This window comes from Microtus pennsylvanicus, chromosome 1 (assembly GCF_037038515.1).
Source record: "Microtus pennsylvanicus isolate mMicPen1 chromosome 1, mMicPen1.hap1, whole genome shotgun sequence".
Classification (NCBI taxonomy): Eukaryota; Metazoa; Chordata; class Mammalia; order Rodentia; family Cricetidae; genus Microtus; species Microtus pennsylvanicus.
The window spans coordinates 206,808,379-206,832,591 of NC_134579.1; the positions used below are offsets into that span (position 1 = coordinate 206,808,379).

General features: G+C 43.9%; 1 protein-coding gene across 7 annotated transcripts in view; it reads right to left on the bottom strand.

Annotated features, from left to right (window-relative positions):
• The window catches only part of Syne1 (spectrin repeat containing nuclear envelope protein 1), a 471,659-nt gene that overhangs the window by 155,433 nt on the left and 292,013 nt on the right, over positions 1-24,213 (bottom strand). For 3 of the 7 annotated variants that reach the window (XM_075949917.1, XM_075949889.1, XM_075949882.1), the window contains exons 1-2: positions 2,934-3,444; positions 1,736-1,876 (exon numbers count right to left, since the gene is read on the bottom strand). In XM_075949917.1, the coding sequence (XP_075806032.1) occupies positions 1,736-1,876; positions 2,934-3,140 (348 nt within the window). In that variant the 5' untranslated portion in view covers positions 3,141-3,444. Of the gene's footprint in view, positions 1-1,735; positions 1,877-2,933; positions 3,445-7,061; positions 7,206-8,585; positions 8,769-9,670; positions 9,794-9,944; positions 10,131-14,787; positions 14,926-15,797; positions 15,981-16,668; positions 16,822-20,294; positions 20,448-20,760; positions 20,927-23,449; positions 23,713-24,213 lie in introns of those variants that run through there. The other 4 variants (XM_075949874.1, XM_075949908.1, XM_075949897.1 and 1 more) reach the window with 4 other exon arrangements.

Here is a 24,213-nt window from a genome sequence, read left to right on the forward strand (position 1 = left end):
TGTCAATATGCACTCTGATCGATGCCAATTAGTAACAAGAAAAATGCGCGTGTGATCCGTCATGACACTCTGGACAAAACTCACACGTACATTGAAAGCGTGTTTCAAGATAGAGCACAGAAACAGACATTTTACAAAAGTCATAGACTTTTCAGCATAGTCTCAAGATTTGTACTAATTGTTCTATTGAAAATTGGGAGAATATTACATAATCTCTCAATATATAAGCAGCTGACTATGGTCCATTTCCTCTGATTCTAGTAACATCTGTAACCACACCAAAAAATGTATCATCAAAGGGTGAGTAATTCATATTTTTAATTCAGAACTTGGGAAACAGCTGCCTAAATCTCCCAGGGAGCTCTGAACTTCTCCTTTTTTCTTGTTCTCGTTAATTTCCTCTTATTACTCTCGTCATTACTTAATTCTTACTGACCTTTCTGCTCTGAATGTAAGGCAGAAGTTCTTTGGCTCAGCATGCATGGAGGCGTTTCTGTTTTGACTGGATTTGGTATTTTTGAGACCTTCTCACTCTGTAACCCAAGCTGGAGGGAAACTCACTCTGTAGCTCAGGATGGCTTTGGCCTCGTGGCAATCTTACTTTAGCCTCCCAGTGCTAGGATTACAGGTGTGAGCCACCACACCCAGCTAAAAAAACGCGTCTGGCGAATGGGTGGAATAAGAACTTCTCTAGAGAGGTGGTGGCGCACACCTTTAATCCCAGCAGGCAGCTCAGATTCAAGGCCAGCCTGGGTTGACTGTCCAGCAGTTCCAGGACAGTCAAGGTTTACACGGAATCGTGTCAAACAAAACAAACAAAAATCTTCCCTAGAAGGTTACCACTTTCTACCAAAAGATTCCATATTATCTAAAGGCATCATAGATGCTCTATTCCTTTTTATTTGGATAGTTGTTTCCTTTATCATGGAAGTGCGTGATCCACCTAAAGTAAAAGCGACGTGGTAGATTATGGTGCAGCCTACAGTATGTTTGCCCTAATTAGTGCGTCTACAATATCGTCTCAGCGCTTGAGCGGTTGCATAACTTCCTAGCAACACCATTAAAATCTGTCAAAATTTGTTTTGGCTAAAAATACAGCATCGCTTATCACGCATTAAAAGTTTTGTTTATTTTTAAAATATTTTGTTTATATCAAATATGTATCCCTAAACGTTTCGACACATAACTTAGAATGTGCTATATTTAGTATAAGATATGTTAAAATGCAGCCCGGAACAAGGTTCATCTTCATTTTTTGAAAAATAAAAGTCTCATATGGACGTAAGATTTTCTATTTAAATTAGGACATCGTGTTAGCAGTGTGCTCAGGACGTGTTAACTGGGCCACAGAATCAATCATACATACTACTGCGTTCTCTGTTCAGATACAATGCCCCATGTCTGTGAATGCTTTGGGAAGCCTTGCGGCCTTAAAGGGACCTTCTTCAGGCTTCAATTTTCATGAATGAATTTTTATTGATATTGGGCTATAATTCCCATAAACTGATTTTTGCTCATCTCACTGTAGTTTAGGAGATGTGGCCACATATAGGACCAGTTGACAGTTGTAATTTGTTGTCTCACTTGACAATAACACATCACTGATGCTACTAAAGCACTTAGCAGATGTGTCCCTAGATCCAAATTCAGTCACACCGGCAGTCTAAAGCGGATGAACAGTGGAGCACTGGATCCGGCAGGAGCTCACAGCAAAAACAAGGTGGATGGGAGGTACCTGGTTAACAGACGCCTCTGTGTTAGCCACAGGTGATGGAGAGCGGCAGGCAGGTGGGGAGGAGATCTCACTGTTGGTTCCCTCCTCCCCAGACTCTTCCGTGACGGGTGACAGCAAAGTGTGACAACGACCCGCAGTCATCTGCCACGCAAAATGTAGCCCGGAGGACATGAAAATCAGTTAGCTATGTTAGCACAGAATCTCCACAGACACAGTTCAGGCCATCATTATCTACCCAAGGCCGGAATCAATGAGGCTAATTTACATGTTAACTTATTAATTCTGAGTTAGTATTGAAAAGTATGATCTTCAAGTGAATATGATGCTAATGCTGTTCCTAAAATAGAGAATCCACGGCTACGCATCATAACCGAGAGTTTTGCTTTGGTTTGAAAGTATCTGTAGTTTTATTGAGGGTGTTTGTGTCTTTAAGAAATAAGTAGAAAAACCATGCGTCAAACAAGGAAAAGAGTATATGGAACAAAACCTGGTCTATTGTGACATCTTAAGTTCCAAGTGCCCTAGGAAGATGATGCATTTAATGTCACACGTGACCACATGGGTTTGGGTTGAGTTACACATTACCTGAAGCATGGCTTAGTCGAAAAAAAATACACATTATCAGAAGACACTGTAGTTACCAAAACACTCGGTGTATTTTAAGTTACAAAATATATGGGAATATAATGGCACAAAAGATTAAATAACACTTTTTTTTGACCCAAGACTAAACTTGGAATTCTCGATTTCCTTATTTTTTCTCATAATAGCTTTTCTTCTGTTTTTCACTAATCATATGGTACATGCATATGTGTGTGTATATGTATGGATGTATATATTCAATTTGGAAAACAGTGAAATAAATGTGTCATGCCTCCTACCTCCCTGTGGTGTAAGGAATTGTTTTCAAAATAAAGCACGCCGTGGGTCAGTATTATTGCAAAATTGCACATGAATGAAGGGCGGATCTTGGACTCCAAATCTAACGTTCACAGTTCCAATCGCCACTGTGTACAGGGTTAAAGATCAGCTCTGGCCCCTGAACCGCCTCTGCAATTGAAGGAAACGGCTCCTAAACTAGAATCGACAAGCTCTAAAGCTACTCTCTAAAGAAGCCTGGCTATGACTGTAGGGCTACCACCAGCCAGGCTCTGGTCAAAAGAGCAAAGCTAGCAGGAGGGGCAGACTTGATCCTTACCATGACCACCGAGGGGTGGGCCGAAGGCGTGGGGAGGAGCTCACGGTCCAGGTCCTCAGTCCCTTCCGCCAGCCCCTCGACCTCGGTCACAGTCAGCAGCATGGTGGCGTGCTTGGCTTTCATCGTCAGCATCTTGCATTTGGAATTCAAAGAGGCGATCTGCTCCTGGTAGCCCTTGATTTTCTGCGCCAGCTCCTGAGGAAACATTTCCCCCACACTGTGTCAGCGCAGCATCAAAAGGAAACAGTAGCTGCGTTCATCTTCCTGCAGCCCGGAGCCAATGAGAGGCGGAGCCGAGCCCTGCGCTGAGCAGAGGCGGTCTGCAGCTGCCGGCTGCTGCACCCTCTAGCCCTGCCGAGCCAGACCACAGCACAGCCTGGCCCAACTCCAGACAGTGCGCCCCAGGCAAGATTGAGCTGGGAAAATGGGGCGTGCAGTAGGGATTGGAGCCCAGACAGGTCACCCTTATGCCGCCGTGAACTTCCAACGCGAGGAGGAGCTGGCAACGTTTAAAAAAATACCTGAAGCCTCTGAAATTTACCAGATGGTTCATGCCATGGAAATTAGGTCATGTGATGACTAAAACTTAAAAAAAAAAACCTACTGCTCAACTCTTATGCTGACTACATCCAAGAGGTGGCAGTCGGCAAGAGAGGGTCACAAAGTAAAACTGCCTGCTGGCTCCTGTGCCGCAGACCGTTGTTTCTCATATGAATATTACATATGAAATTTATGACAATTTGTAATGAATGATAGGAATAATCCCTGAAAGTGTGACTGACGTCCCAAATCTGTCTATTCAGCCTACGCTCTTTAAGCAAACACATCGCACCTCAAGGGTTTCTCATATTTCAAAGCAGAGCTCTAAAGTATTGTGAAAATTAATGCCTTCTAATCTTATTTTGCTCTTGAAAAAATATTATTGGAGACTCAGATGAAACATTTTGTGACTGTACTCAAGATGGCACACTGTTCCTAAGAAGGGTTAAGTACAGATCAGTTCCAGGAATTTGGATTTCTAAATATTTACAGCTATAGATTCTTTTTTTTTTTTTTTTTTTTTTTTTTTTTTTTTGGTTTTTCGAGACAGGGTTTCTCTGTGGCTTTGGAGCCTGTCCTGGAACTAGCTCTGTAGACCAGGCTGGTCTCGAACTCACAGAGATCCACCTGCCTCTGCCTCCCAAGTGCTGGGATTAAAGGCGTGCGCCACCATCGCCCGGCCAGCTATAGATTCTTGCTTGCATTAAAAGTTACATTCAGCGGGGTGGTGGTGTCGCACGCCTTTAATCCCAGCATTTAAGAGGCAGGCTTATCTCTGTGAGTTCAAGGTCAGCCTGGTCTGTGAGAGCTAGTTCCAGGCCAGGCACCAAAGCTACAGAGAAACCTTGTCTCAAACAAACAAACAAACAAACAAAAAACAAACAAAAAAAACCAAAGAACTAATAAGGCCTATTTTGCAGGAGCAGGGGCAAATTATCATTGACTGTCTTCAGTACCCTTAGAACTTAGTATCCACCTCTGTCTGACGGAACCTCATGGAGACAGCATGCAAATCCTTTCGGGGTGTGTTAAGTTCTGACAATGCCAAGAGCTAAGACTGTCATCAGACAACATCTGAAGCATAGCGAAGAGGTTTCCTGGCTTTTCTGTAAGACGCCTGCCCACGCTTCCCAATGAGGCGCTTCAAAAATACCTTGATTTAGGACTTTCTTTCTATAGCTATAACATCATCCTTTCTATGGTATAGCATGCTGTAGGAGGGCCACCCAAATCCATGTTCCTTGGGCATGGTCATTCCTATTTGGCTCAAGAGTGAGCTATCTTTTATTCCCTTTGAGGTAAAGACATTGAGCCTCAATTTCTTTGCTTTCTTTTTCCTTGGTTGGGGGTGGGGAGTAGAGGGAGTGGTTTTTTTGGAAGATAGAATCTTTTTTGTTGTTGTTTTTGTTTTTTTTTTTTCTAGGGTTTCTCTGTGTATCTCTGGCTGTCCTGGAACTCCTCCGTAGACCAGGCTGGCCTTGAACTCACAGAGATCTGCTTGCCTCTGTCTCACTGAGTGCTGGGATTAAAGGTGTGCACCACCCCTGCCTGGCTGAAAGATAGAGTCTTGCTATGTAGATCATGTGCCCTTTGAAATTTTTCAAAGAGTAAAATAAGCACAACTTAAGAGAGCTGTTGTCACTGTATCAGACTCTTTAAAGCTGAAATTCGATGAGAAGTACTCAGAAAATACAGGGAGCAACCCACACCCCGATTTTTATGTCATTGCCACTGCGCTCTCTCCACTAGGCACTTCCCTTCCTGCCTTTGTCTTTTCTGCACAATGACCTCCGTGTGTGCCTACACTGTTATTTATATGAAACATCTTCTGAGGCACGGGAGGAAGCTAGCCAATGCCAACACAGAGACAGGACTATACGGAGAAGCTGTGACAGAGTGAGGCAGGTCACTTTCTGAGTCTACTAGTAATTCTGCAAAGGGGTGGCTCTGTGACCTTAGACAGTCATTTCTGGTCTTAAACCACCTTCCTCTTTGTGTGGTGATGTCACACAAGTCTGTTACAGTGCAAAAAAAATCATCAAAATTTAAATTTGACCAGAACTAGATTTCTGAGCTCAAGAGGTCACTTTTTAAAAGGAGATGTCTTATTATTTTTCCTTCCATCCTTCCTTCCTTCTTCCTTTTGTAATCCCAGCCCTTGGAAGTCTGAGGCAGAAGAATCTGGAGTTTGAGGCTAGCCTGTGCTACATAGGGAGACCTTGCCCTCCCTCCCCACCCTACCGCACCCATCCCACTAAAAATCTTAAAAAACAAAAACCCAATTCTCATAAGGTTGAACAAGAGAGATGTCAATTTCTAAAATTATTTTCAAAATATAAGCTTTAGTAATAGTTAATGTTACTCTAGACAAGTTATAGAAATATTTGGGTCATAATAAAAGAAAGATAGAAACAGCATTTTGGATCTTATGAAACGGGAATAAAATAATACTTAGCAAATACACAGTATACCATGGAGACAGTGATTTCAAAAACTGGCACCAATCATTACCAGTGAGTAAAAGAAACAACTAACAGATGATGGCCATAGCTATAAAAATGAATATAAGCAGAATATTGATTTTGCAAATCATAGAAATGTACTATCTTTTTCTTTTTTCTTTCTTTCTTTCTTTTTTTTTTTTTTATTTTGGAGACAGGGTTTCTCTGTAGTTTTTGGTGCCTGTCCTGGAACTAGCTCTTGTAGACCAGGCTGGCCTCTGCCTCCCGAATTCTAGGATTAAAGGTGTGTGCCACCACCGCCTAGCAAAATGTACTATTCTGGTAAAGCATGTCAAGAAATCTTGTACTTGGATGTTGAAAGCAGGCATGAGGTTTTCCGTGTTTAAAGGGAATATTTAATCTCTGATATTACTTCCATACTGGGGCCAGAAAGGAGAAACAGCAGATAGAAGGACAAACTAAATGTCTGTCCTTGGCATAAAAGAGTAAGATGCCCCTCTCTGAGTCACCCACCAAAATGTATGGAGCTTAGAGACAGTCCCAAGTCAATCGACCTAATCAAAAATGACAGGCAGCAGAGGAAGCTCGCTGCTGAAATGTCACAGGGCTTTGTCACCCTGGAGCTGTGAGACCTGAGACCAGGAATGTGGAAGGAATGTGTCTGGGATTAAGGTCATGGTGGTGACTAAGAGACTAGGAGGAGGCAAAATCACTGACGACTCCTGATTTTAGTGAGGAGCCTAAGCAATGGACAAGTGAAGATGATTTTCTCCGTACAATGAAGCCACCCTTGGTAAGAAGGCAGACACAGCAAAGTGTGAGCATGGCTGTTTCTTATAAGGCTTCAAAATCAAGAGGCTATTTTCATGAATTAACTGCTTTGCGCTATGATCTCTTCCCATGCCTGGGATACTTGGTGGGACAAGTCACGAACAGCTTATCGAGGATGCAGAATGCAGGGGAATTCCTGTGTTATTGAATAACCTTTAAAATGCAAAGCCAGCCAAAGTGCTGTGCGGGAACCAAACAGATCCCCCACAGGGAAGGGAGTACCTCCCTGTCAGCCACTAAATGAAGCTAGTGTCCAGGGGTCAGTACTTTTACCCTGCCCGCCCTTCTGTCTCACCTCATGCCGAGAAATCTGAGCCTGCAGCTCCTGGATGTTACTCGTGGCCACGGGCTTGTCCTCAATCTCTCTGTGAGCCGCTTCTATCAGCTGCTGGAGATGCTTCATTTCCTGTTCGTACTGCTCATACTGCACCACTGCCTCCTTTGAGAGAACAAATGAGGATATGTTTTTCTATAAAGTTACTGGGTGGCTTTGCCACCAATCTTGCCTTGTGTTTCCCAGTGTCCAGGAAATCAAAACGAGATGGGTAAAGTCCTTCAGATGCCACAAATTACTAGCTTTCACTTAGATACATCAACTTTATCTTTTAAAAAAATACTGTAATGAAATTATTAATAAAATCAAAACGGATGAGAAGTTAGGAGTCTCTGTCTGCTTAGACTGTCTAGAAGGTGAAAGGCTGTAGCCAGTGGGGTGGAGCAGGCAGGACAATAGGCTTCCTTGTCTCTCTGTACAAGAGAGTTAGGGAAATATCTCAGTGAAGTGACTGTCATGCAAGCGTAAGGATCTGAGTTCAAATCCCCAGTATTAAAACAAAATGCCACATCTGCAACCCCAGCTCTAAGCAGTGAGGGGTTAGGCCCCGAGGCTCATGGGTGAGTCAGTATCAGCAAACCCACCAGCTCCAGGTTCAACCACAGACTGTCTCAAAAAAAACAGGGGGCAATCAAGGAAGACAGTGTTGACCTCTCTAGCCTTCATCTAAGTGTACAAGGACATAAACCTACACACACTCACACACACACATGTACATACCCACCCCCACACATACATACCCACATTGCCATGTACATATACCACACACAAAAGTACAAAGCAAAATCTAAAAGAATGTTGAATAACAAGATAAAGGCCAAGAGCACCAGTAGCAGATAATACTAATTAAGCCTGACCTGCAGCCTCCGGGCTCTGAAGTCTAACAAATTACAAGGTAGTGAATGATCGAAAATGGCTGGTGAAATGAGCATTCGTGGTTTTAGAGAGACACAATTATTCATAAAGCAGGTGAGCACTACAAAAAGAGAGATTGTCGTAAGTAGCATGATTTCTTCACGGAAATCCTTTTTCTTCTATTATCACAAGAGGTTAAAAGCTGTGCTTGGATGTCCTTCTCAGGCCAGAAAATGCACAAATTAGCTGAAACACGCAAGTAATTGTGTAATATAGAACAGCAAGCCCGTATCACCATATCTAGATCCCTCCCAGGTGCATAGACGATCACGTACACAATTAATGTCTATGAGTCATTCTTTACACACGCAAAAAAACCACCATCAGAAGATAATTTTCACTAAAAGATAATTTTTAGAGAGCTTTCCCCTGGCGTTTGTGGATGATCCACGTGATAGCTTTAATCTCCTGGTTTTATGTAACTACAACAGACTGTCAAATTTAGCACTCTGGGTGTTTTGATGGCTGAGCCCACACAATGCTAAGAAAAGGAGCCCGTGACTCATGGTGGTGCACTTGCTCCGCTGCCATGGGCTCAGCCGACTGAACCCGCTGCCCCGCTGCACCTGCCTGCATGATGTTGTACTGCTGGATGGCTGTGTGCTGCAGCTGACTGGCTTCCTCCTGCAGCCGCAGGGCAGCGTGGCACAGGGGCAAGCTGGCGACCACATCTTCGGGGATCCGGAGAGCACTCTGGCAGAGCTGCACGGCTTGCACCTTGGGCTTCAGTGACTCCATCTCAGACAGCAGATGCTGAAAGGGGCAGGATCAGGGTTTACACTCTTAGTAATTTCATCGTGTATCGCATAAACACAGACATTTCCTGAATGGGGGCTACGGGGGTCCACAGTTTTTTTTTTTTTTTTTGGTTTTTTGAGACAGGGTTTCTCTGTGGTTTTGGAGCCTGTCCTGGAACTAGCTCTTGTAGACCAGGCTGGTCTCGAACTCACAGAGATCCACCTGCCTCTGCCTCCCGAGTGCTGGGATTAAAGGCCGGGGTCCACAGTTTGCAAGGAACATATGCTCTTAACAACACATCTGCTTTAAGACTATCCTTGGGCTTAGAAAACAGTTTTCTTGTCTTTTTTTTTAAAATACAGACCCCCCCATACATCTTAGATTATTGCATGTGTATGTATGTATTCGTGCGTGTATGGGAAAATACATATGTACATTTGAGTTCCTATTTGCAGGTATAATGTGGGTATTGTACATATGTATGTGCATGTGTAAAGAGCTCAGAGACAATAAACTTGGACATCATTCTTCAATAGCTGGTTACATTTTTAAATGTGAAGACATGATCTCTCACTGACTGAGAGTTTGTCAAGTAGAGTAGGCTGGGTGGCCAAGAAGCCCGGGGAATCTACCAGTTTCTTTTTCCCCTGCACTGTGGTTTTAAGGACAGGGCACTCTGTCTTGTTTTAATGTTTTTCTGATACAAGATCTCCTCACGTAGCACTTGCTGGCCGGGAACTCACAGAGACCAGGCTGGCTTTATCTGCCTGCCTTTCCCTCTCCTAAGGGCTGGGATAAGATGTGCCACACCCAGCTTTTTGAGTTCTGGGAATCGGACCCTCTGCTTGCAAGGCAAGAACTTCTATGACTAAACACCCCTACCCCAACTCCGTCCATCCTAAATTCTTTTTGGTTACCTGTCGGTGGGACAGTTGCTCCTTGAGACTAAGGCGCCCTACTTCTGGGGAAGTCAGGATGGCTTGGGCTTGTTCCAAAGCAGCCTGTAAATTTCTCAGCTCTCCTTCAAACTTTTTCATATCCTGGAGAACAAAATCCCACTTGAACATCAATACATTGACTTGAAGTTCAAAGTCCTATAGCTAAAGAGCAGCACCACACTCAGGAGACTATCGCATCCTGGGTGAGCACTTTCTCCCCCTGACAGCGGGCCAGGTTTGTTTGTTTGTTTACCTTGGCTGCATCTTGGAGACTCTGCAAACAAGCTCGGATCACCTGCCGTAACTCCTCAGTCTCCCGTCCTAACTGTGTCACTTGCTGGGACATTTTCTCTGTGTAGTACACGTGGGCCAGGTGCTGCACTTTCTCAGCCATCGCTTCCAGGTCGCTGTCGATTTCTTCAGACTCCGCTAGCAGCGTCTAGGGCGAAGCATTGACAGGGCACTTTAAAGACAAGGAAGGGGTCAAGGAGATCTAAGCTGTGATCCACACTCGCCCTTCCTGCTGTGGGACCTTTTTCTTTTTTCTTTTATTATTATTATTTATTTATTTATTTTTATTTTTTAAATTATTTTTTTGTTTTTTTTTTAATTTTTTAAAAATATTTATTTATTTATTATGTATACAATATTCTGTCTGTGTGTATGACTGCAGGCCAGAAGAGGGCACCAGACCTCATTACAGATGGTTGTGAGCCACCATGTGGTTGCCGGGAATTGAACTCAGGACCTTTGGAAGAGCAGGCAATGCTCTTAAGCACTGAGCCATCTCTCCAGCCCCCGGACCTTTTTCTTTTTACAGTGATTATTTATAAATGTAGGAAAAATAAAGCATCCCATTATATCGTGTCCTTGGCAGGGATGTCAAGCTTTTGACCCCGCGACACAATGCCATCTCTGACAAATATGTTGACGAACATTCATGGCTGTCCTGGGATGCACACACACATGTATGCTGTAGGCCAGCCATGCCTGAAAGGACACCTGTAATAAATAATTGCTAGTAAATCTGGGCATATTTTTAGGCAGCTAAGAGCACAGGGTTATCTACTTATTTGTCTTTTCCACCTGACATTAGAGCAGGTGGATTTTCTTACATTTGTTAAGGGTGGGGAAACCCAGGCAGCTTTGCCTCCTGATGGAAACGCATGAGAACTCTCTAAGATGAGTTCCCTTCTGGGCTTCTGAGTGGATAATCCTGGTGGCCTGAGGTTGCTGTCTTTGATCGGGGATGCAGTTGCCCATATCATGAACACTAATGTCAGCCACACCTAGGATGCCTAATTCAGGCTTCGCTATCTCTCTGGTATCTCCTTGCCTCCCCATCTTCCAAGAGAGGCCTGTGCTTGTGGGCTGCAGTGGCGACGCCGCCACCTCTGCTCCCTGACACCAGCCGTCTGCTTTCCACTGCTGTGCTGGCTTTCTGCGAGCAAACCCTGAACTAGACATCTGCAGGGAGAGATTATCTTTCAGTGACTTCGGGGTAATTTTGACACAGAGCCCAGGTTCCTGAAGGCTTTTATCCACCCTTCTTACCAGCTGGTTCTACTAACTCCTTGTTATTTCAAGTTTTCCAGGCCACCAAAGGCAGCCTTCTCTCTAGCTGTTAGTATTTCCACAAGACAGTGGGCCTCACAGGAGGAGTGGGGCAGGAGTAGGCAGCGGGGTTTAAGACCTGTCCAGTGTAACCTTCTGCTAAGATGCCTTCCTTGGCCTTCCTCTTCAGTCAGGCAGTTGTGATTCCCTAGACTCCGGGGTACCTGGAACCCTCCCTCTCTGTCTTATACACTGTAACTGTCTCCATCTCTGTATTTCTTTCCACTGGTCACTTCTGTAGGGACAAGGGACAGGCAAGTATCCCTCCCATTCCAAATGTTTGTCAAAATTTCTAGATAGGGAAAATATTATATAATTATTTGTCAGGTGAACAAGAAAAATGAATTAGTCTGAAACTATGAAAAACTTTTTTTCATTTTTTTTTAATGTAAGGATGAAGCTATATAGTTTGTAGAAAAAATGGATGTCACCGGAGATAAATCTTATCAAATCAATTAAGTCAGAAAGACAAATAACACACATTTTCTCTCAGTTGTGGGTCTTGAACTTTACAGCTACAGAAGGTCAAGCATGTACAGACGCCACGAAGGGAAAGTCAATGCTCTCTTTGAACAAGAAAGAAGATGGGAGGGCAGGGGTGCAGAGATGGCTCAGTGGCACTTGCTGCTCTTGCAGAGGACCCAGATTCTGTTCCCAGCCCCCAAATGGTGGCTCAAATCTGTCTGTAACTGAATTTCCAGGAAATTCAATGCCTTCTTATGCATACACACACACACACACACACACGCACACGCACACGCACAACGAAAATAAACCTCAAAGAATGAGGAGGGTGAGACTGGCGGTGGTCTTGCACGCCTTTAATCCCAGCACTCGGGAGGCAGAGACAGGCGGATCTCTGTGAGTTCGAGGTCAGCCTGGTCTGCAAGAGCTAATTCCAGGACAGGATCCAAAGATACAGAGAAACCCTGTCTTGAAAAACCAAAAACAAAACAAAGAAACAAACAAAAAACCAAAAAAGAATGAGGAGGGCAGTAGGATATGGGGAAATATTCTCAAAATATACTCTCTATATGCATAAAGTAGAATTGTTTAACCCTGTATAATGATATTAATAATAATTTTTAAATCTCATCAGATAAACATGGTGGATTATGCCTCTGGTTGGTCCTAACACTCAGGAGTGCAGTGAGCTCAAAGCCAGGCTGGACCACATGATACACTCCAGGTTTGCCAAGGCTGTACAGCAAGGCTGCAACTCAAAAGCCAAAACCTACAATGAAAATCTTCATGATCTCTTCTGAAACCTGCATTAGGTTTCACTGCATGGAAACATCTTACAAAAGCACTGTGTGACATTTGCATTTCCTTTAAGATTCCACCACCACAGGGCCATCAGGAAGCACAGCAGGTCAACAAAGTTGTGGGGCAAGCCCGAGGGTCTGAGTTGAGTGGATTCCATAGTAGGAAGACAACTGACTCCCAAATACTGTATCCTGATCACCTGATCATTACAGGCATGTGTGCCTGAATTCTCATTCTCTCTCTCTCTCTCTCTCTCTCTCTCTCTCTCTCTCTCTCTCTCTCTCACACACACACACACACACACATACACACACAAAAATCCCACTATAGTCATTAGTATCACATTAAATATTTTCAAATTTTCGGATTAAAGCCTCACTTAAGGAATCCAGGAGGTGAAATCAATAGGTCTGAGCTGTGCCATTCTTGATCATCACCACATATAAAGGTAATCGCTTTTCAAGATCGTTTTTTACTGAATTACCAGCATTGCTAAAAATATAGCAGCCTGGTAGTGGTGGCGTATATCTTTAGGCAGAGGCAGGAGGAGCTCTGAGTTTGAGGCCAGCCTGGTCTACCCAGGGAGTTCCAGGACAGACTCCAAGGCTACACAGAGAAACCCTGCCTGGGGGCGGGGAGGGGGGCAAAACAAAACAAACAGAGAAAAGCCGTGTTATCTTGACAGGTAAAAGTTAAAATTCCCTTTATCTTTCCTGTTCTTCAATCTGCTTCTTTAGACGTCTAGAAGTTGGCTGCATTTCCTTTGCTTACCAACTAATTTGTAACAAGTCTAGCCTGTCAACATCTACGCCCATCACACAGCGAATGACTGAACTGAGAGCTACAGTTGTTCGTGTATGGGAGAAATTTCCTGAGTGGAGAAGGGAGATGATAGGTAGGGGTTGGAATTTGAGCCACGGAAACATCCCAGGAGGAAAAAACATCCAGAACCCAGAACCATATCAAGTCGAAAATAAGGAAATTTACTTTTCCTTTGCACATAGGAAAAAGTCAACCATGTAACCTAAATGGAAGGCAGCGACTGAGTTTTTTGGCAGGACCTGTTAGAAATATGCATTTTAATCCAATCAGCACTTACTAAAAGGATGAAATAATTTCCAAAGAATATGACCAAAAGGAAAGGAACGTTTTTGTCTCCTGAGTTCAGAGGAAATGAAGTCATGTATCCTCCAGGGTGTAGATAGAGGTCCGTTCTCAGCTGCTCTGACCTCCTGAGTAAGCCGCATGACTCAGCCCTTGCTGTGGCTAAAAGAAAGCAGGTGAAAGGACCTGCCTGGAACCCCAGCCTATGCCAGGTACGCGCTGGGTGTTTGCTCACGACTGACATAGGGATATTCTGGTCATTCCTGTATTACAGATGAGAAGGCAGACCCGAGAGACAGGATTTTGTTCCCAGTCACACAGTGCCAGCTGATAGAGGAAGGTTTTCCTTCCTTCCTGGTGGGACGCCTGTCATCTCTCCACATGCCCCTGTGTCTCTTCATGTGAAAGAATTTCCTGCATTTAACTTCCAGTGGAAGTTCTACAGCAGCAGCAACAACACAAAAACACACGCCCCATAGCACAGGACTGGCAGTTTTTGGGTTCAGGGAAAGGGTGGTATAAAAAAATAGAGGCCAAGTATTTATGGGCAGTCTTGTGAACTCTCACCCTTAACTACTTTTGGTCAGACTAGAATAGCAAGTCTTGTTGTTGTTGCTTGTTTGCTTTTAAATACTGTTTTTAAATGACATTTATTTATTAGCAGGGAACACATGCATGCCACGGGGCACATGGAGGGGGTCAGAGGACAAGGGCAGGAGTCACTTCTCTCCTTCCACCATGCAGGATCCAGGGATCAAACTCAAGTCATGAGACTTTGTGGCAGCCACCTTTTCCCACTGAGTCATCTCACTGATTCCCAAACATTCCTTTTAGCTGACACTCACAATAATTTCACACTGTGGTCACTTAAATTTTGGGTCAGTCTGACCAGTCAAATGAACTGTTTCTATTCATTCTTTGTTAACTTTTTTTTTTGTTTTTCGAGACAGGGTTTCTCTGTGGCTTTGGAGCCTGTCCTGGAACTAGCTCTGTAGAGCAGGCTGGTTTCGAACTCACAGAGATCCACCTGCCTCTGCCTCCCGAGTGCTGGGATTAAAGGCGTGCGCCACCATCGCCCGGCCTGTTAACTTTTTTTTTCCCCCTGAAATTACCTGGTGCAAGATGTACTGTTCTCGGAGCTGGCTTGCAGAATTCCATGCAATGTTTCCATGCACCAAGACTTTAGCTTTCTCGATCCACTTCAGAATGGACTCCAGCATTTCACTGTATTCTTCTAAGTGTGAGGATGCCTGAAAAGTCATTAGTACTCAGATGAATGTAAATCCTTTCTGGCGAGTGGGAAATTCATCCGTAACCTGTGTCTTCGGATGCAGCCATCCCAGAGAGTGGCAGTTATATCTGTGACATTGAAAGGGATCCTGGAAAGTCACTTGCCTATGGAAAATCTGTCAAAGATTTCCCGGTGATCTTAGGGTAATAAACCAAGTTCATAATACATTTATTTCTCTTTTTCTCACTTTTCATTCTCACTTATTCTCCCCATCCCCTTCTATCATCTTTCTCCATCTCACTGAGTAAAAGAGGTGGCCAGCAGGGACTGCATCTTGCAGGATCTCAACACCATTATTCACCATCACCAGTTCCTAAGCTGGGTACCACACTAAGTACAGTGTCTGTTATCCCAGTCTGGAGGGCAGAGGCAGAGGTAGGAGGATCAGGATATCAAGGCCCTCATTGTCTGTGAGTGATTTGAGGCCAGCTTAGGATATATGAAAAAAAAACACTAAGAAAAAGCTGAACAACTCAGAACTTAAGATGATGTATATATGGGTATGTATGTAACTTTAAAATATTTAGATCTGTCCTAAACTGCTTTTATAGAACTCATTAGTAGATGGTTATTCTTTTTACTATTACAGCTCCAGTTTACAAAGTATATATACAGCCAAGTCTATTCATGTGAAACTTTGTCAAAATAGTTTAGTTTGTTATGAACCAAATATAAGTTTATATGTAAATCATAGAAACACTGTTGAAAACAAGCCACAGGAAAACCTCTTACATCATCTCTAGTACTGTCTTTTTATTTATTTTCAAAAGCGAGATGGTAATAATGCCTACTTTAAAGCATGTTGGTTACCTTAAAGCCTGGACCACATACCTGGTTGAGTTTGGATAGCCGGCTCTCAGCCTGCCTGATGGTTTGCTGGTGGAGTTCCATCAGCTTTCCTATCTTCTTGGCCAGTGGCTTACCCAGCTGCCCATGCTGTTCCGAGAATGTCTGTACAGCAGCATCTAATTCCATGAGCTTTGAGTTACAGCCATCTAATTCTTCTCCCAGTATCTGTACAGCCATCAACAGGAAAGAGCAAAGGATTACAGAAAATGCATTTCTCAGGGTTTCCTAAGACCAGAAGGATTCTACTTTAGAGGTTGGAGTTAAAGGTAAGAATTACAAATATCATTCTACTAGGACTTAACTGTTTCCATCTCTTGGGTGAAGGCAGCAGAGTGGGCTGTGGTGTGAGCCTTATATCTGTTTCCTTGGGAGAGGACTGGTTTTTCCTTCTGCCCCACCCAATGGATTTGAGCTGTTTAGCTCATCAACAGGGTGCAAACACAAGATGTGATTGATTTGCCTTGGAATTCTGAAGTTTGCACTTGTAGACTGTCATGAATCTTTTACTACTCTATTACATATAAGTGCATGCACGTATATCTATGCATGTATATCCATTACAATGATAAATTACATAAATGGGCTGGTGTTATTACATTTATGGAGTGTTTCAACTGCCTCCTTTTCCTGCTGGGTTTTGATGGTTTGTTAAGAACTCTCTATAACTAGGTACCACTGATAAGGCAAAGCAGTTGAGCCAGTAGCCAGCAATGTATTTTGGTCTTTCCACTTCTCCCCACTTCTTACCTTCTGCCCCTCCCTTAACTCTGCTCCCCTTTACCTTCTGCTCCCCCATCTTCTAGCCACCCCTCTTTACCTCCTGGCCCCCTTAGCTTCTGCCCCTCCTCCTTACCTTCTGGTCAGTCTTAGCTTGAACTAGGTTGTCGGTTTTGGCTTTCAGCTTTGTTAGGATGGTGGTGAGATCTTTGGCCACCTTCTGGATCTGGCGGCCGAACTCCTGGCTCGTGGCCTTGCCCTGCTCAATTTCTTGTACCTTCTCTTGGATCTAAATGACCAAAGGGGGACATCCAAACCCATCATTGTTGAAATGGGAGAAGAGATTAAAATTCTCTAACGATGTCGACTGCTCATGTTTTAGGTGGACAGAGCTGCTTTGACAGTGACGGAACTCATGAAAGTGGGGCAGGGGGACAGAGACAGCTCAAGGTTTGAAGGTACTTGAGGACTGGAGTTCTGGAGTTTGGATCTCAGAATCCAGGTATCAAGCTGGGTGTTCTGCACCTGTCAGCACCCCCAGTTCCACAGGGGGCGGAGGCAAGAGGATTGCTGAGGCTGCTGACTTCCAGCCTCGCTGAGAATACAGGATCCTTGTACTCAGGAAGAGACCCTGCCTCCAATGGATAGGCAGAGAGTGATAGAGGAGGACACTGGATGTTTTCTTCTGGCCTCCGTGTGTACATAGGCACGTGCACACACACACACACACATGCACACACATGGTTACACACACACACATATAACTAAATAAATAATATCTTTAAAACGTTTAGAGGAAGTAGGTCCAATCCCCCAAGACTTTGAGGTTGATTTACTCTCAGTAGCTTTGTGCATTTACTATGGTCCTTCTGCTGTTCCAGCAAGAAACCAAAATCAATGTCGGCTCCCTGAGTCGTTCATTAAATATTTACAGATGCTAATTGGTGTTGTTCTATAGGTAGCTCACCCTGGCTTGTCTATTCGCTGGCCTTGTATCTGTGATACACACACTCCTTATCACTTTTTTTTTCTTCTTTTACTTTGTGTGTGTTGCATATGTGTGTGCGTGCGTGTGGGCAAACATGCTGCTGGGAAATTACTCTGCCACTGAGCCTCACTTTTTTTCTTAAAGGATGCAATTTTTTTAAAGGATGCATTTATTCACATGGAAAGGGGAAAATAGAGAAGATTGCCTGACAAAATTGGGAGCATGGGGATGGGAGTTGAAGGGAAGGTGGAGGGGGAAGAAGAGGGGAGAAGGGGAAGGGTGAAGGGAACTTGAGGGAATGGGATAGTCAAGATGGAGGAAGGACAGAGATGAGAGCAAGGAAAGAGATATCTTGATCGAGGGAGCCACTATAGGGTTAGCAGAAAGCTGGCTCTAGAGAAATTCCCAGGAATACACAAGGATGACCCAAGCTAGGACCCTAAGCATAGAGTAGAGGAGGCCCAATCTTGACTTGCCCTGTAGTCAGACTGATGAATATCTTAACTATCACCATCGAACCTTCATCCAGCAACTGATAGAAACAGAGGCAGAGACCCACATCAGAGCATTGGACTGAGCTCCCGAGGTCCAGTTGAAGAGTGGGAGGAATGAGAATGTGAGCAAAGAGGTCAAGACCATGATGGGTTCACCCACTGAAACAGTCTGCCTGAACTAATGGGAGCTCACCAACTCAAGCCAGACTGGGAAGGACCAAGCATGGACCAAACTGGTCCCTCTGAGTGTGGTTGACAGTTGAATGGCTGGGACAGACTGAGGGGCCACTGGCAGTGGCTCCAGGATATATCCCTACTGCATATACTGGTTTTTTGGGAACCCATTCTCTTTGGACGGGCTTGCTTGGCCTGGATATAGTGGGGAAGGTCTTGGACCTTCCAAAGAGCAGTGTGCCTTGCCTTCTTTGAGGAGTGAGTGGATGGGGGTGAAGTGGGAGGGTATGTGGAGGGAGTGGGAGGAGGGGAGGAGTGGGAACTTGGATTGGTATGTATAGTGAAAAAGAATAGTTTGTTTCTTTTTAATATATATATATATATATACATATATATATAATTTTTTATCTAAAAAAAAAGAGAAAGGCCTTTCAAATTCTCAGAGAAACAGCATTGCATTGGAACTGGCCTGGCCTGCATCATTTTGACTCAAGTGCCAAAATAACTAGATTGCAGAGAATAACTCTAGCAAGCAACAAGTAAACAGAGAAAATTTTAAATTTTATTTTTTTGGAAATTATTTAATGTGTGTGTGTGTGTGTGTGTGTGTGTGTGTGTGTGTACATATGCATGTGTGTGGATACCTATGGCATCCAGAAGAGGGTGCCAGAGCCCCGGAAGCTGGAGTTACAGGGGGTTGTGAGCCTTCTGATCTGAGTGCTGGGAACAGAACTCAGGTCCTCTGCAGGAGCAGCAAGTGCATATAACTGCAGAGCTGTGTATCCAGTCTACTAAAGGACTTTTCAAAGACCTTAACTAGTTAACTTATCCTTCCTACAATCTTCCAAGTCCAAGAAGTCCAATAGGCCAGTTAAATAGTAAAAAACAAAACAAAACAAAACAAAGAAACTACACTCTGTCTTTGTTTAGTTCAAAATCCTGGTGCAGTATAACTGGGTTCTGTTATGATTTCTAATCACTCTGCCTCCTTCACTGGAGATTCAAAAGTGCAGCCTAGATGTGTGAAAGTTGTGGTCTATGTTTTCTGATCCACAAGCATTTTAGCACCTGTGTGTGTCATCCCTTTGTGCCACAAAGAGTGGGCTATAAGTGGGCTTCAAAAACTCTGGCAATCAGCCACCAAGACAATTCTAAAACCCATTACGTGTCCACACAGATACCACATGACATGATTTTTACACAAAATCTCTTTATGGAGTGAGATCACCAATCTCCTGGTCTTCACACCAAAAAGGACTCTTTATTTCTTGTTTCAAATAATTTTCAAGTCTGAGGCTCTGAGTTCTGATTATGGTGAACCTTCCATTGGGCAGAATGAGGCCCCTCCTCTAATGCCATGGGCCCCCAGTATTCACAGCAGGGATAACTGTGACCCTGACTTTTCTTGTCTCTTCCCCATGAGCATCCCTTTCCTTCAATATCTTCACCCACCCACCTTCTATCTCACTGAACTAAAGTCACCGTTTGAAGAATGACTGGCACACTCTGGTTACTCAATATTAATATTGGAACATGTCATATCTTACTTTTTATTTCAGATATTATTTTACTCATGTTGGAGAAGCAGATAAATTCTATTTCTGTGTTTATGTCTTGAACACCAGGCTTCCGGTTATTGGGTGATGGATTGGTGCTGTTTGTGGATGTTGTGGTTCTTTTTGAACATGGGGCTTAGCTGGAAGACGTGGGTTGCTGCCTGTAGCACTTGAAGTTTTGAGCCATCTCTACCAATAGCCCAAGATTTCTGCTTTCTGTTCTCCAATATATGAGGCATTCCAGTCACACATTCCTGCCATGCCTTCCCTACCAGGATGGAATGTCCTCCCTGAGTCCAAACAAATCCTTCTTCCCTCCCTTGCATCTGTCAGGATTCCTGTCACAGTGATGTGTTTGTATAACATCACTGTTCATAACTGCAGTCATTTGATATGTTTCTTGCCCAAGAAAGAGTTCCAAGTGAATGCTAATTGTTTTATAGTGGTCAATTATTTACTATGGTTTCCTGGGAAGTATGATTGCACAAACTAAGATACCTCTTATAGGACTAACCCTGTGAGAGAACAGAAAGATGCCCAACAAGCTTACCTGGTCATGGATCTTTAGGTCCAATGCAACTTCAGCTAGCTGGAGGGAGATTTCAGGTGGCAATATAGTGTAAAGACCCAAGTACTTATCCTTCTGTTCTTCTGCAATCTTCTCGATGCTCTCTCGGTGGCTGGTGGCTTCTGTCAGGAGGGTCTAAGGAAAGAAGGCAGAACAAGAAAATAATGGGGACCTGATAAGGGGCACACTGTTTACGAATCTAGAGATAAAGTCATCTATTTTCATCAGTTATGAAATTAGAGAAATGGAGTTCATTTCCTATGAGGGAAGTGAACTTCAGTATGTCCCTTCCACCAGGCAACTAATGCCAAGAAGGAATAATACATCACATCTATATAATTCATGCCTGAAAGTTCTAATTGACAATTCATTCAGTATGTACAAGAGTCACCAGAACAAAGGCCACGTTTTGACATGGCGAGCAGAGAGAGCGAGGGGACATCTGTACCTTCAGTTCTTCTAGTTGCGTGTCTATCTCTATCGTTGGGTTTCCCAGATAGTCCTTCGTTTCTTGAACCCAAGACTTCACAGCATTGATTTGAGTCTCGACCGCTCCCCGTTCCTGTAGCTCCTGCTTCACCAGTTTGCTGTGACTCTTCACTTTGTCTTGCATGCTTCAGAATACCAGAGGGAGAAAGGAGAAGCAGATCTGAGGTGAAAGGAACTCTCCCAGGCATGCCGCAGTTTGATAACAGACACAGAAAGGGAAAAGCCTAGTTTGGAGCAGGTCATGTTACTTCTAGCTCTGAGATATTATTTAGTGACACCAGAGTTCAGTTCAAGTATAACAGAAGAAGTTGCGTCACTGGGGGGTGAATAATTTATCACGTGGAAATTGGAGAGTTGACTTGGTTCCCTGCCGCTAAACTGCTATTTATTTCCCTATGCAGAAAACCTAAGGATAGCCAGATTCTTTACTTCTTTCATATCTGCTCAAATGGTATGGTATCATCACCATTTGAAAGTGATGTACCATTGGAACGTGTGGAGCTGTAAGAAGTCAGCCTTTAAAGCAAGAATCGACCTCTAGACAAGTCACCATGATTATGCCAACGTCATGATTGATTCAAATTAATGGGATAAAAAGCTTTTCAGTACCTAGTATCAGATTACCCTAATACCATTAATAACTAAGAGAGGTGACTATATATTTGTATGAGATAATGTTATTTAATAGAGGGACAAAATTATTTAAAGACATTTTCACAATGGCCCAAAGAGTGAATCAGGCCAGTTCTATGTAGTGACATTTCATTTGTGTTTTAGTAAGTAAAGTTTAGGTGAGGATCAGAGAATAAAACAGCCCCACTGGTCTGATCAGCCATACAGACCAGGCAATAGTAACACACACCTTTAATCCCAATAGCCACAATAGTTGCCATAGAAACCATCAGTACATGCCTTTAACCCCAGTGGTGCATGCCTTTAATCCCAGAACTAGAGCGGATTATAAAACAGGAGGAGACAGCTCTCAGACTCAGTCTCATTCTGAGATTCCTGGAGGCAGGATCGCCATTTCAAACTAAGATTGAGGAAAGAGCCAGTGGTTGGCTGCTTTGCTTTTCTCATCTTCAAGTTGAACCCCGATATCAGTCTCTGAGTTTTTCTTAATGGTGCTTCAATTCCAGAGCATCAAGATGAACTTTTCCTGGATTCACTGTCAAGGATTGGGACGAATCCTTTGATTTCTGTGTCATCGCTGCCCCCATTCCCCTAGATCACCAACGGATGATCGAGCTTTGGCAAACGGACATTTTAAATAAAGCTCAGTCGCAAAGGTCCACATGTAACCTGGGACTTACTAACAGCCAGGCCGACCTCGAACTCATGATACTCCTGCCTCAGCCTGCTGGCGGTTAGGAAGACACTTCTGTGTCACTGTGCCTGGCACCTGCTATTGTTTGAATGACTCATCCTCTCTCCCACTGTCCGAGGGATTTCTAAATTGTTTGTATCTCATTCCACCCCAGTGTCATTCAAACCTGCTCAGTCTCCAGCTACAAAACATACCTTCTTGGCCATCCCAGTCCCCCTAGACTAGTTACCTCAGCTTGTTTTCTCTTACTTAGTGTTTGTGTAGGTTAATCTCCAGTGCCAGCTTCCCTGGGTGTAGAATCACCAGAGAAGCACACTCATGAGCAACTTTCCAGAGATGTCTAATGGAAGGGGGATGTCCTCTCCTAAATGTGGGTGGCACTAACCCATAGGCTGGGGTGCCAGTCTGAATAAAAAGGAGAGCAAGAGAGAGCAAACTGAGCACACACCACCACTAACCGCTGTTTCCTGACTTGGGTGTAGTGAGAGCCAGGATCTCATGATCCACTGTGCCTCCCCTCCTGTGACGGACTGTAGCCCCTCAGACTGTGAAGCCAATCTAAACCTTCCTTCCTTAAGGTGATTTCATCACAGGGACAAGAAGAGTAACAACTTTGTGCATATTTTGTGATACTTTATTGAACTGGTACTTTAAAATGCAGGAAGGTGAGCAATGAGTCTTTTGACTTATCATTCTATCCTCCACCCCACCCGTGTGTGTGTGTGTGTGTGTGTGTGTGCGTGCGTGCTCACAAATGGGTGTGTGTGTAAGTATACATGCATGTGCAGATGCATGTATATAAAGGCCAGAGGTCAGACGTTGGTGCAGCTCTTCAGGAGCTATCCCTTTGGGTTTGTTTTTCAGATTGAGTCTCTGTTATAATTCAGGGTCACCCGTGCCAAAAATCATAACACTGATGACCTCAAGCTCATGGGGTAGGCTAAGCTCCCTAGCTAGCCAGTTCCAGAGATCTGCCTGCCGCTATGTCCTGCTGCTGGGGTACCAAGCATAGGCTACCATGTTCAGCTTTCCTTTTTTTCCCCTTTAAAATGTGGGTGCTGACTATCAAACCTGGATCATTACACGTGTGTAGCAGGTACTTTACAAGCTGAGGTATCCTCCCCACTGGCTCTTATTATCATGCAATATTTCGATTAGCATAGGTGTCCCTGTCTAACGAAGAACGGAAGAGTTAAGAAAGGCAGGAATAGAAAGAAAGGCATGCAGCCGGCATGACGGGGCATCCCCATGCCTGAGTACCCCAGCTGTGCCTTTGAGTCAAGGCCAGTTATAATAGTGAACAAAACAGAGATGCAATTACCTGAGACACTGATCTTGCATTGCAGAGATTTCCCGCAGAACGGGCGCCTCTTCTGCGGCGGCGCCGGGGAGGGCCCCATCTTGTAGCATGCTCAGCGCTCGCTGCTGTAACACGCCCAGGGCCAGCTGCTGCTGCTCCAGCTCCAGCGAGCACGTATCATGGCATTCAAGGAGGGCCACGAGCTCTGCTTTGGAGGCCTTTTCTATTGTACTTTCAGGTAATCTACCTTGCAGCTGTGCAATCATTTCCGTGGTTTCTTTCATCTAGTGACAAGCAGACATTGTATGAAGCTCAAAATCATACTGAGAAATAGTATGGCGGGGCCACTAAGTGACAGACACACTTGACATGGTCCACCGTGATGACATAAATTCTGAATTTTAGAAATAAAAACTGACATGGTAGCTTTAACATGAAAGACTACCTCTCCCAACCTGGGTTTAAATTATTAATCCCCTGATCTTAGCAAGGCAGTCACAGACTACATGTGACAGAGAAACATTAAATGAACGAGCACACAAAACATCCACTCTTAAAGTTAGCCTGAGCGTGTGTGGGAGTCACCAGGAAGGTGTGGCTAACACACTGAGCCTTACCTATTGCGCGGAAGAAATAACACATAAATTTGAGGAATATGTTCAAGTCTTATTTTTACAACAAAGAAAAAAATTAATTTTGGACTTTTTCCAAAAATAGGTTTAAAACAAATGGGATTCACACTGGACTTGTCTTCTTTTCTAAATTTTATTGCTTAATCTTTTTTA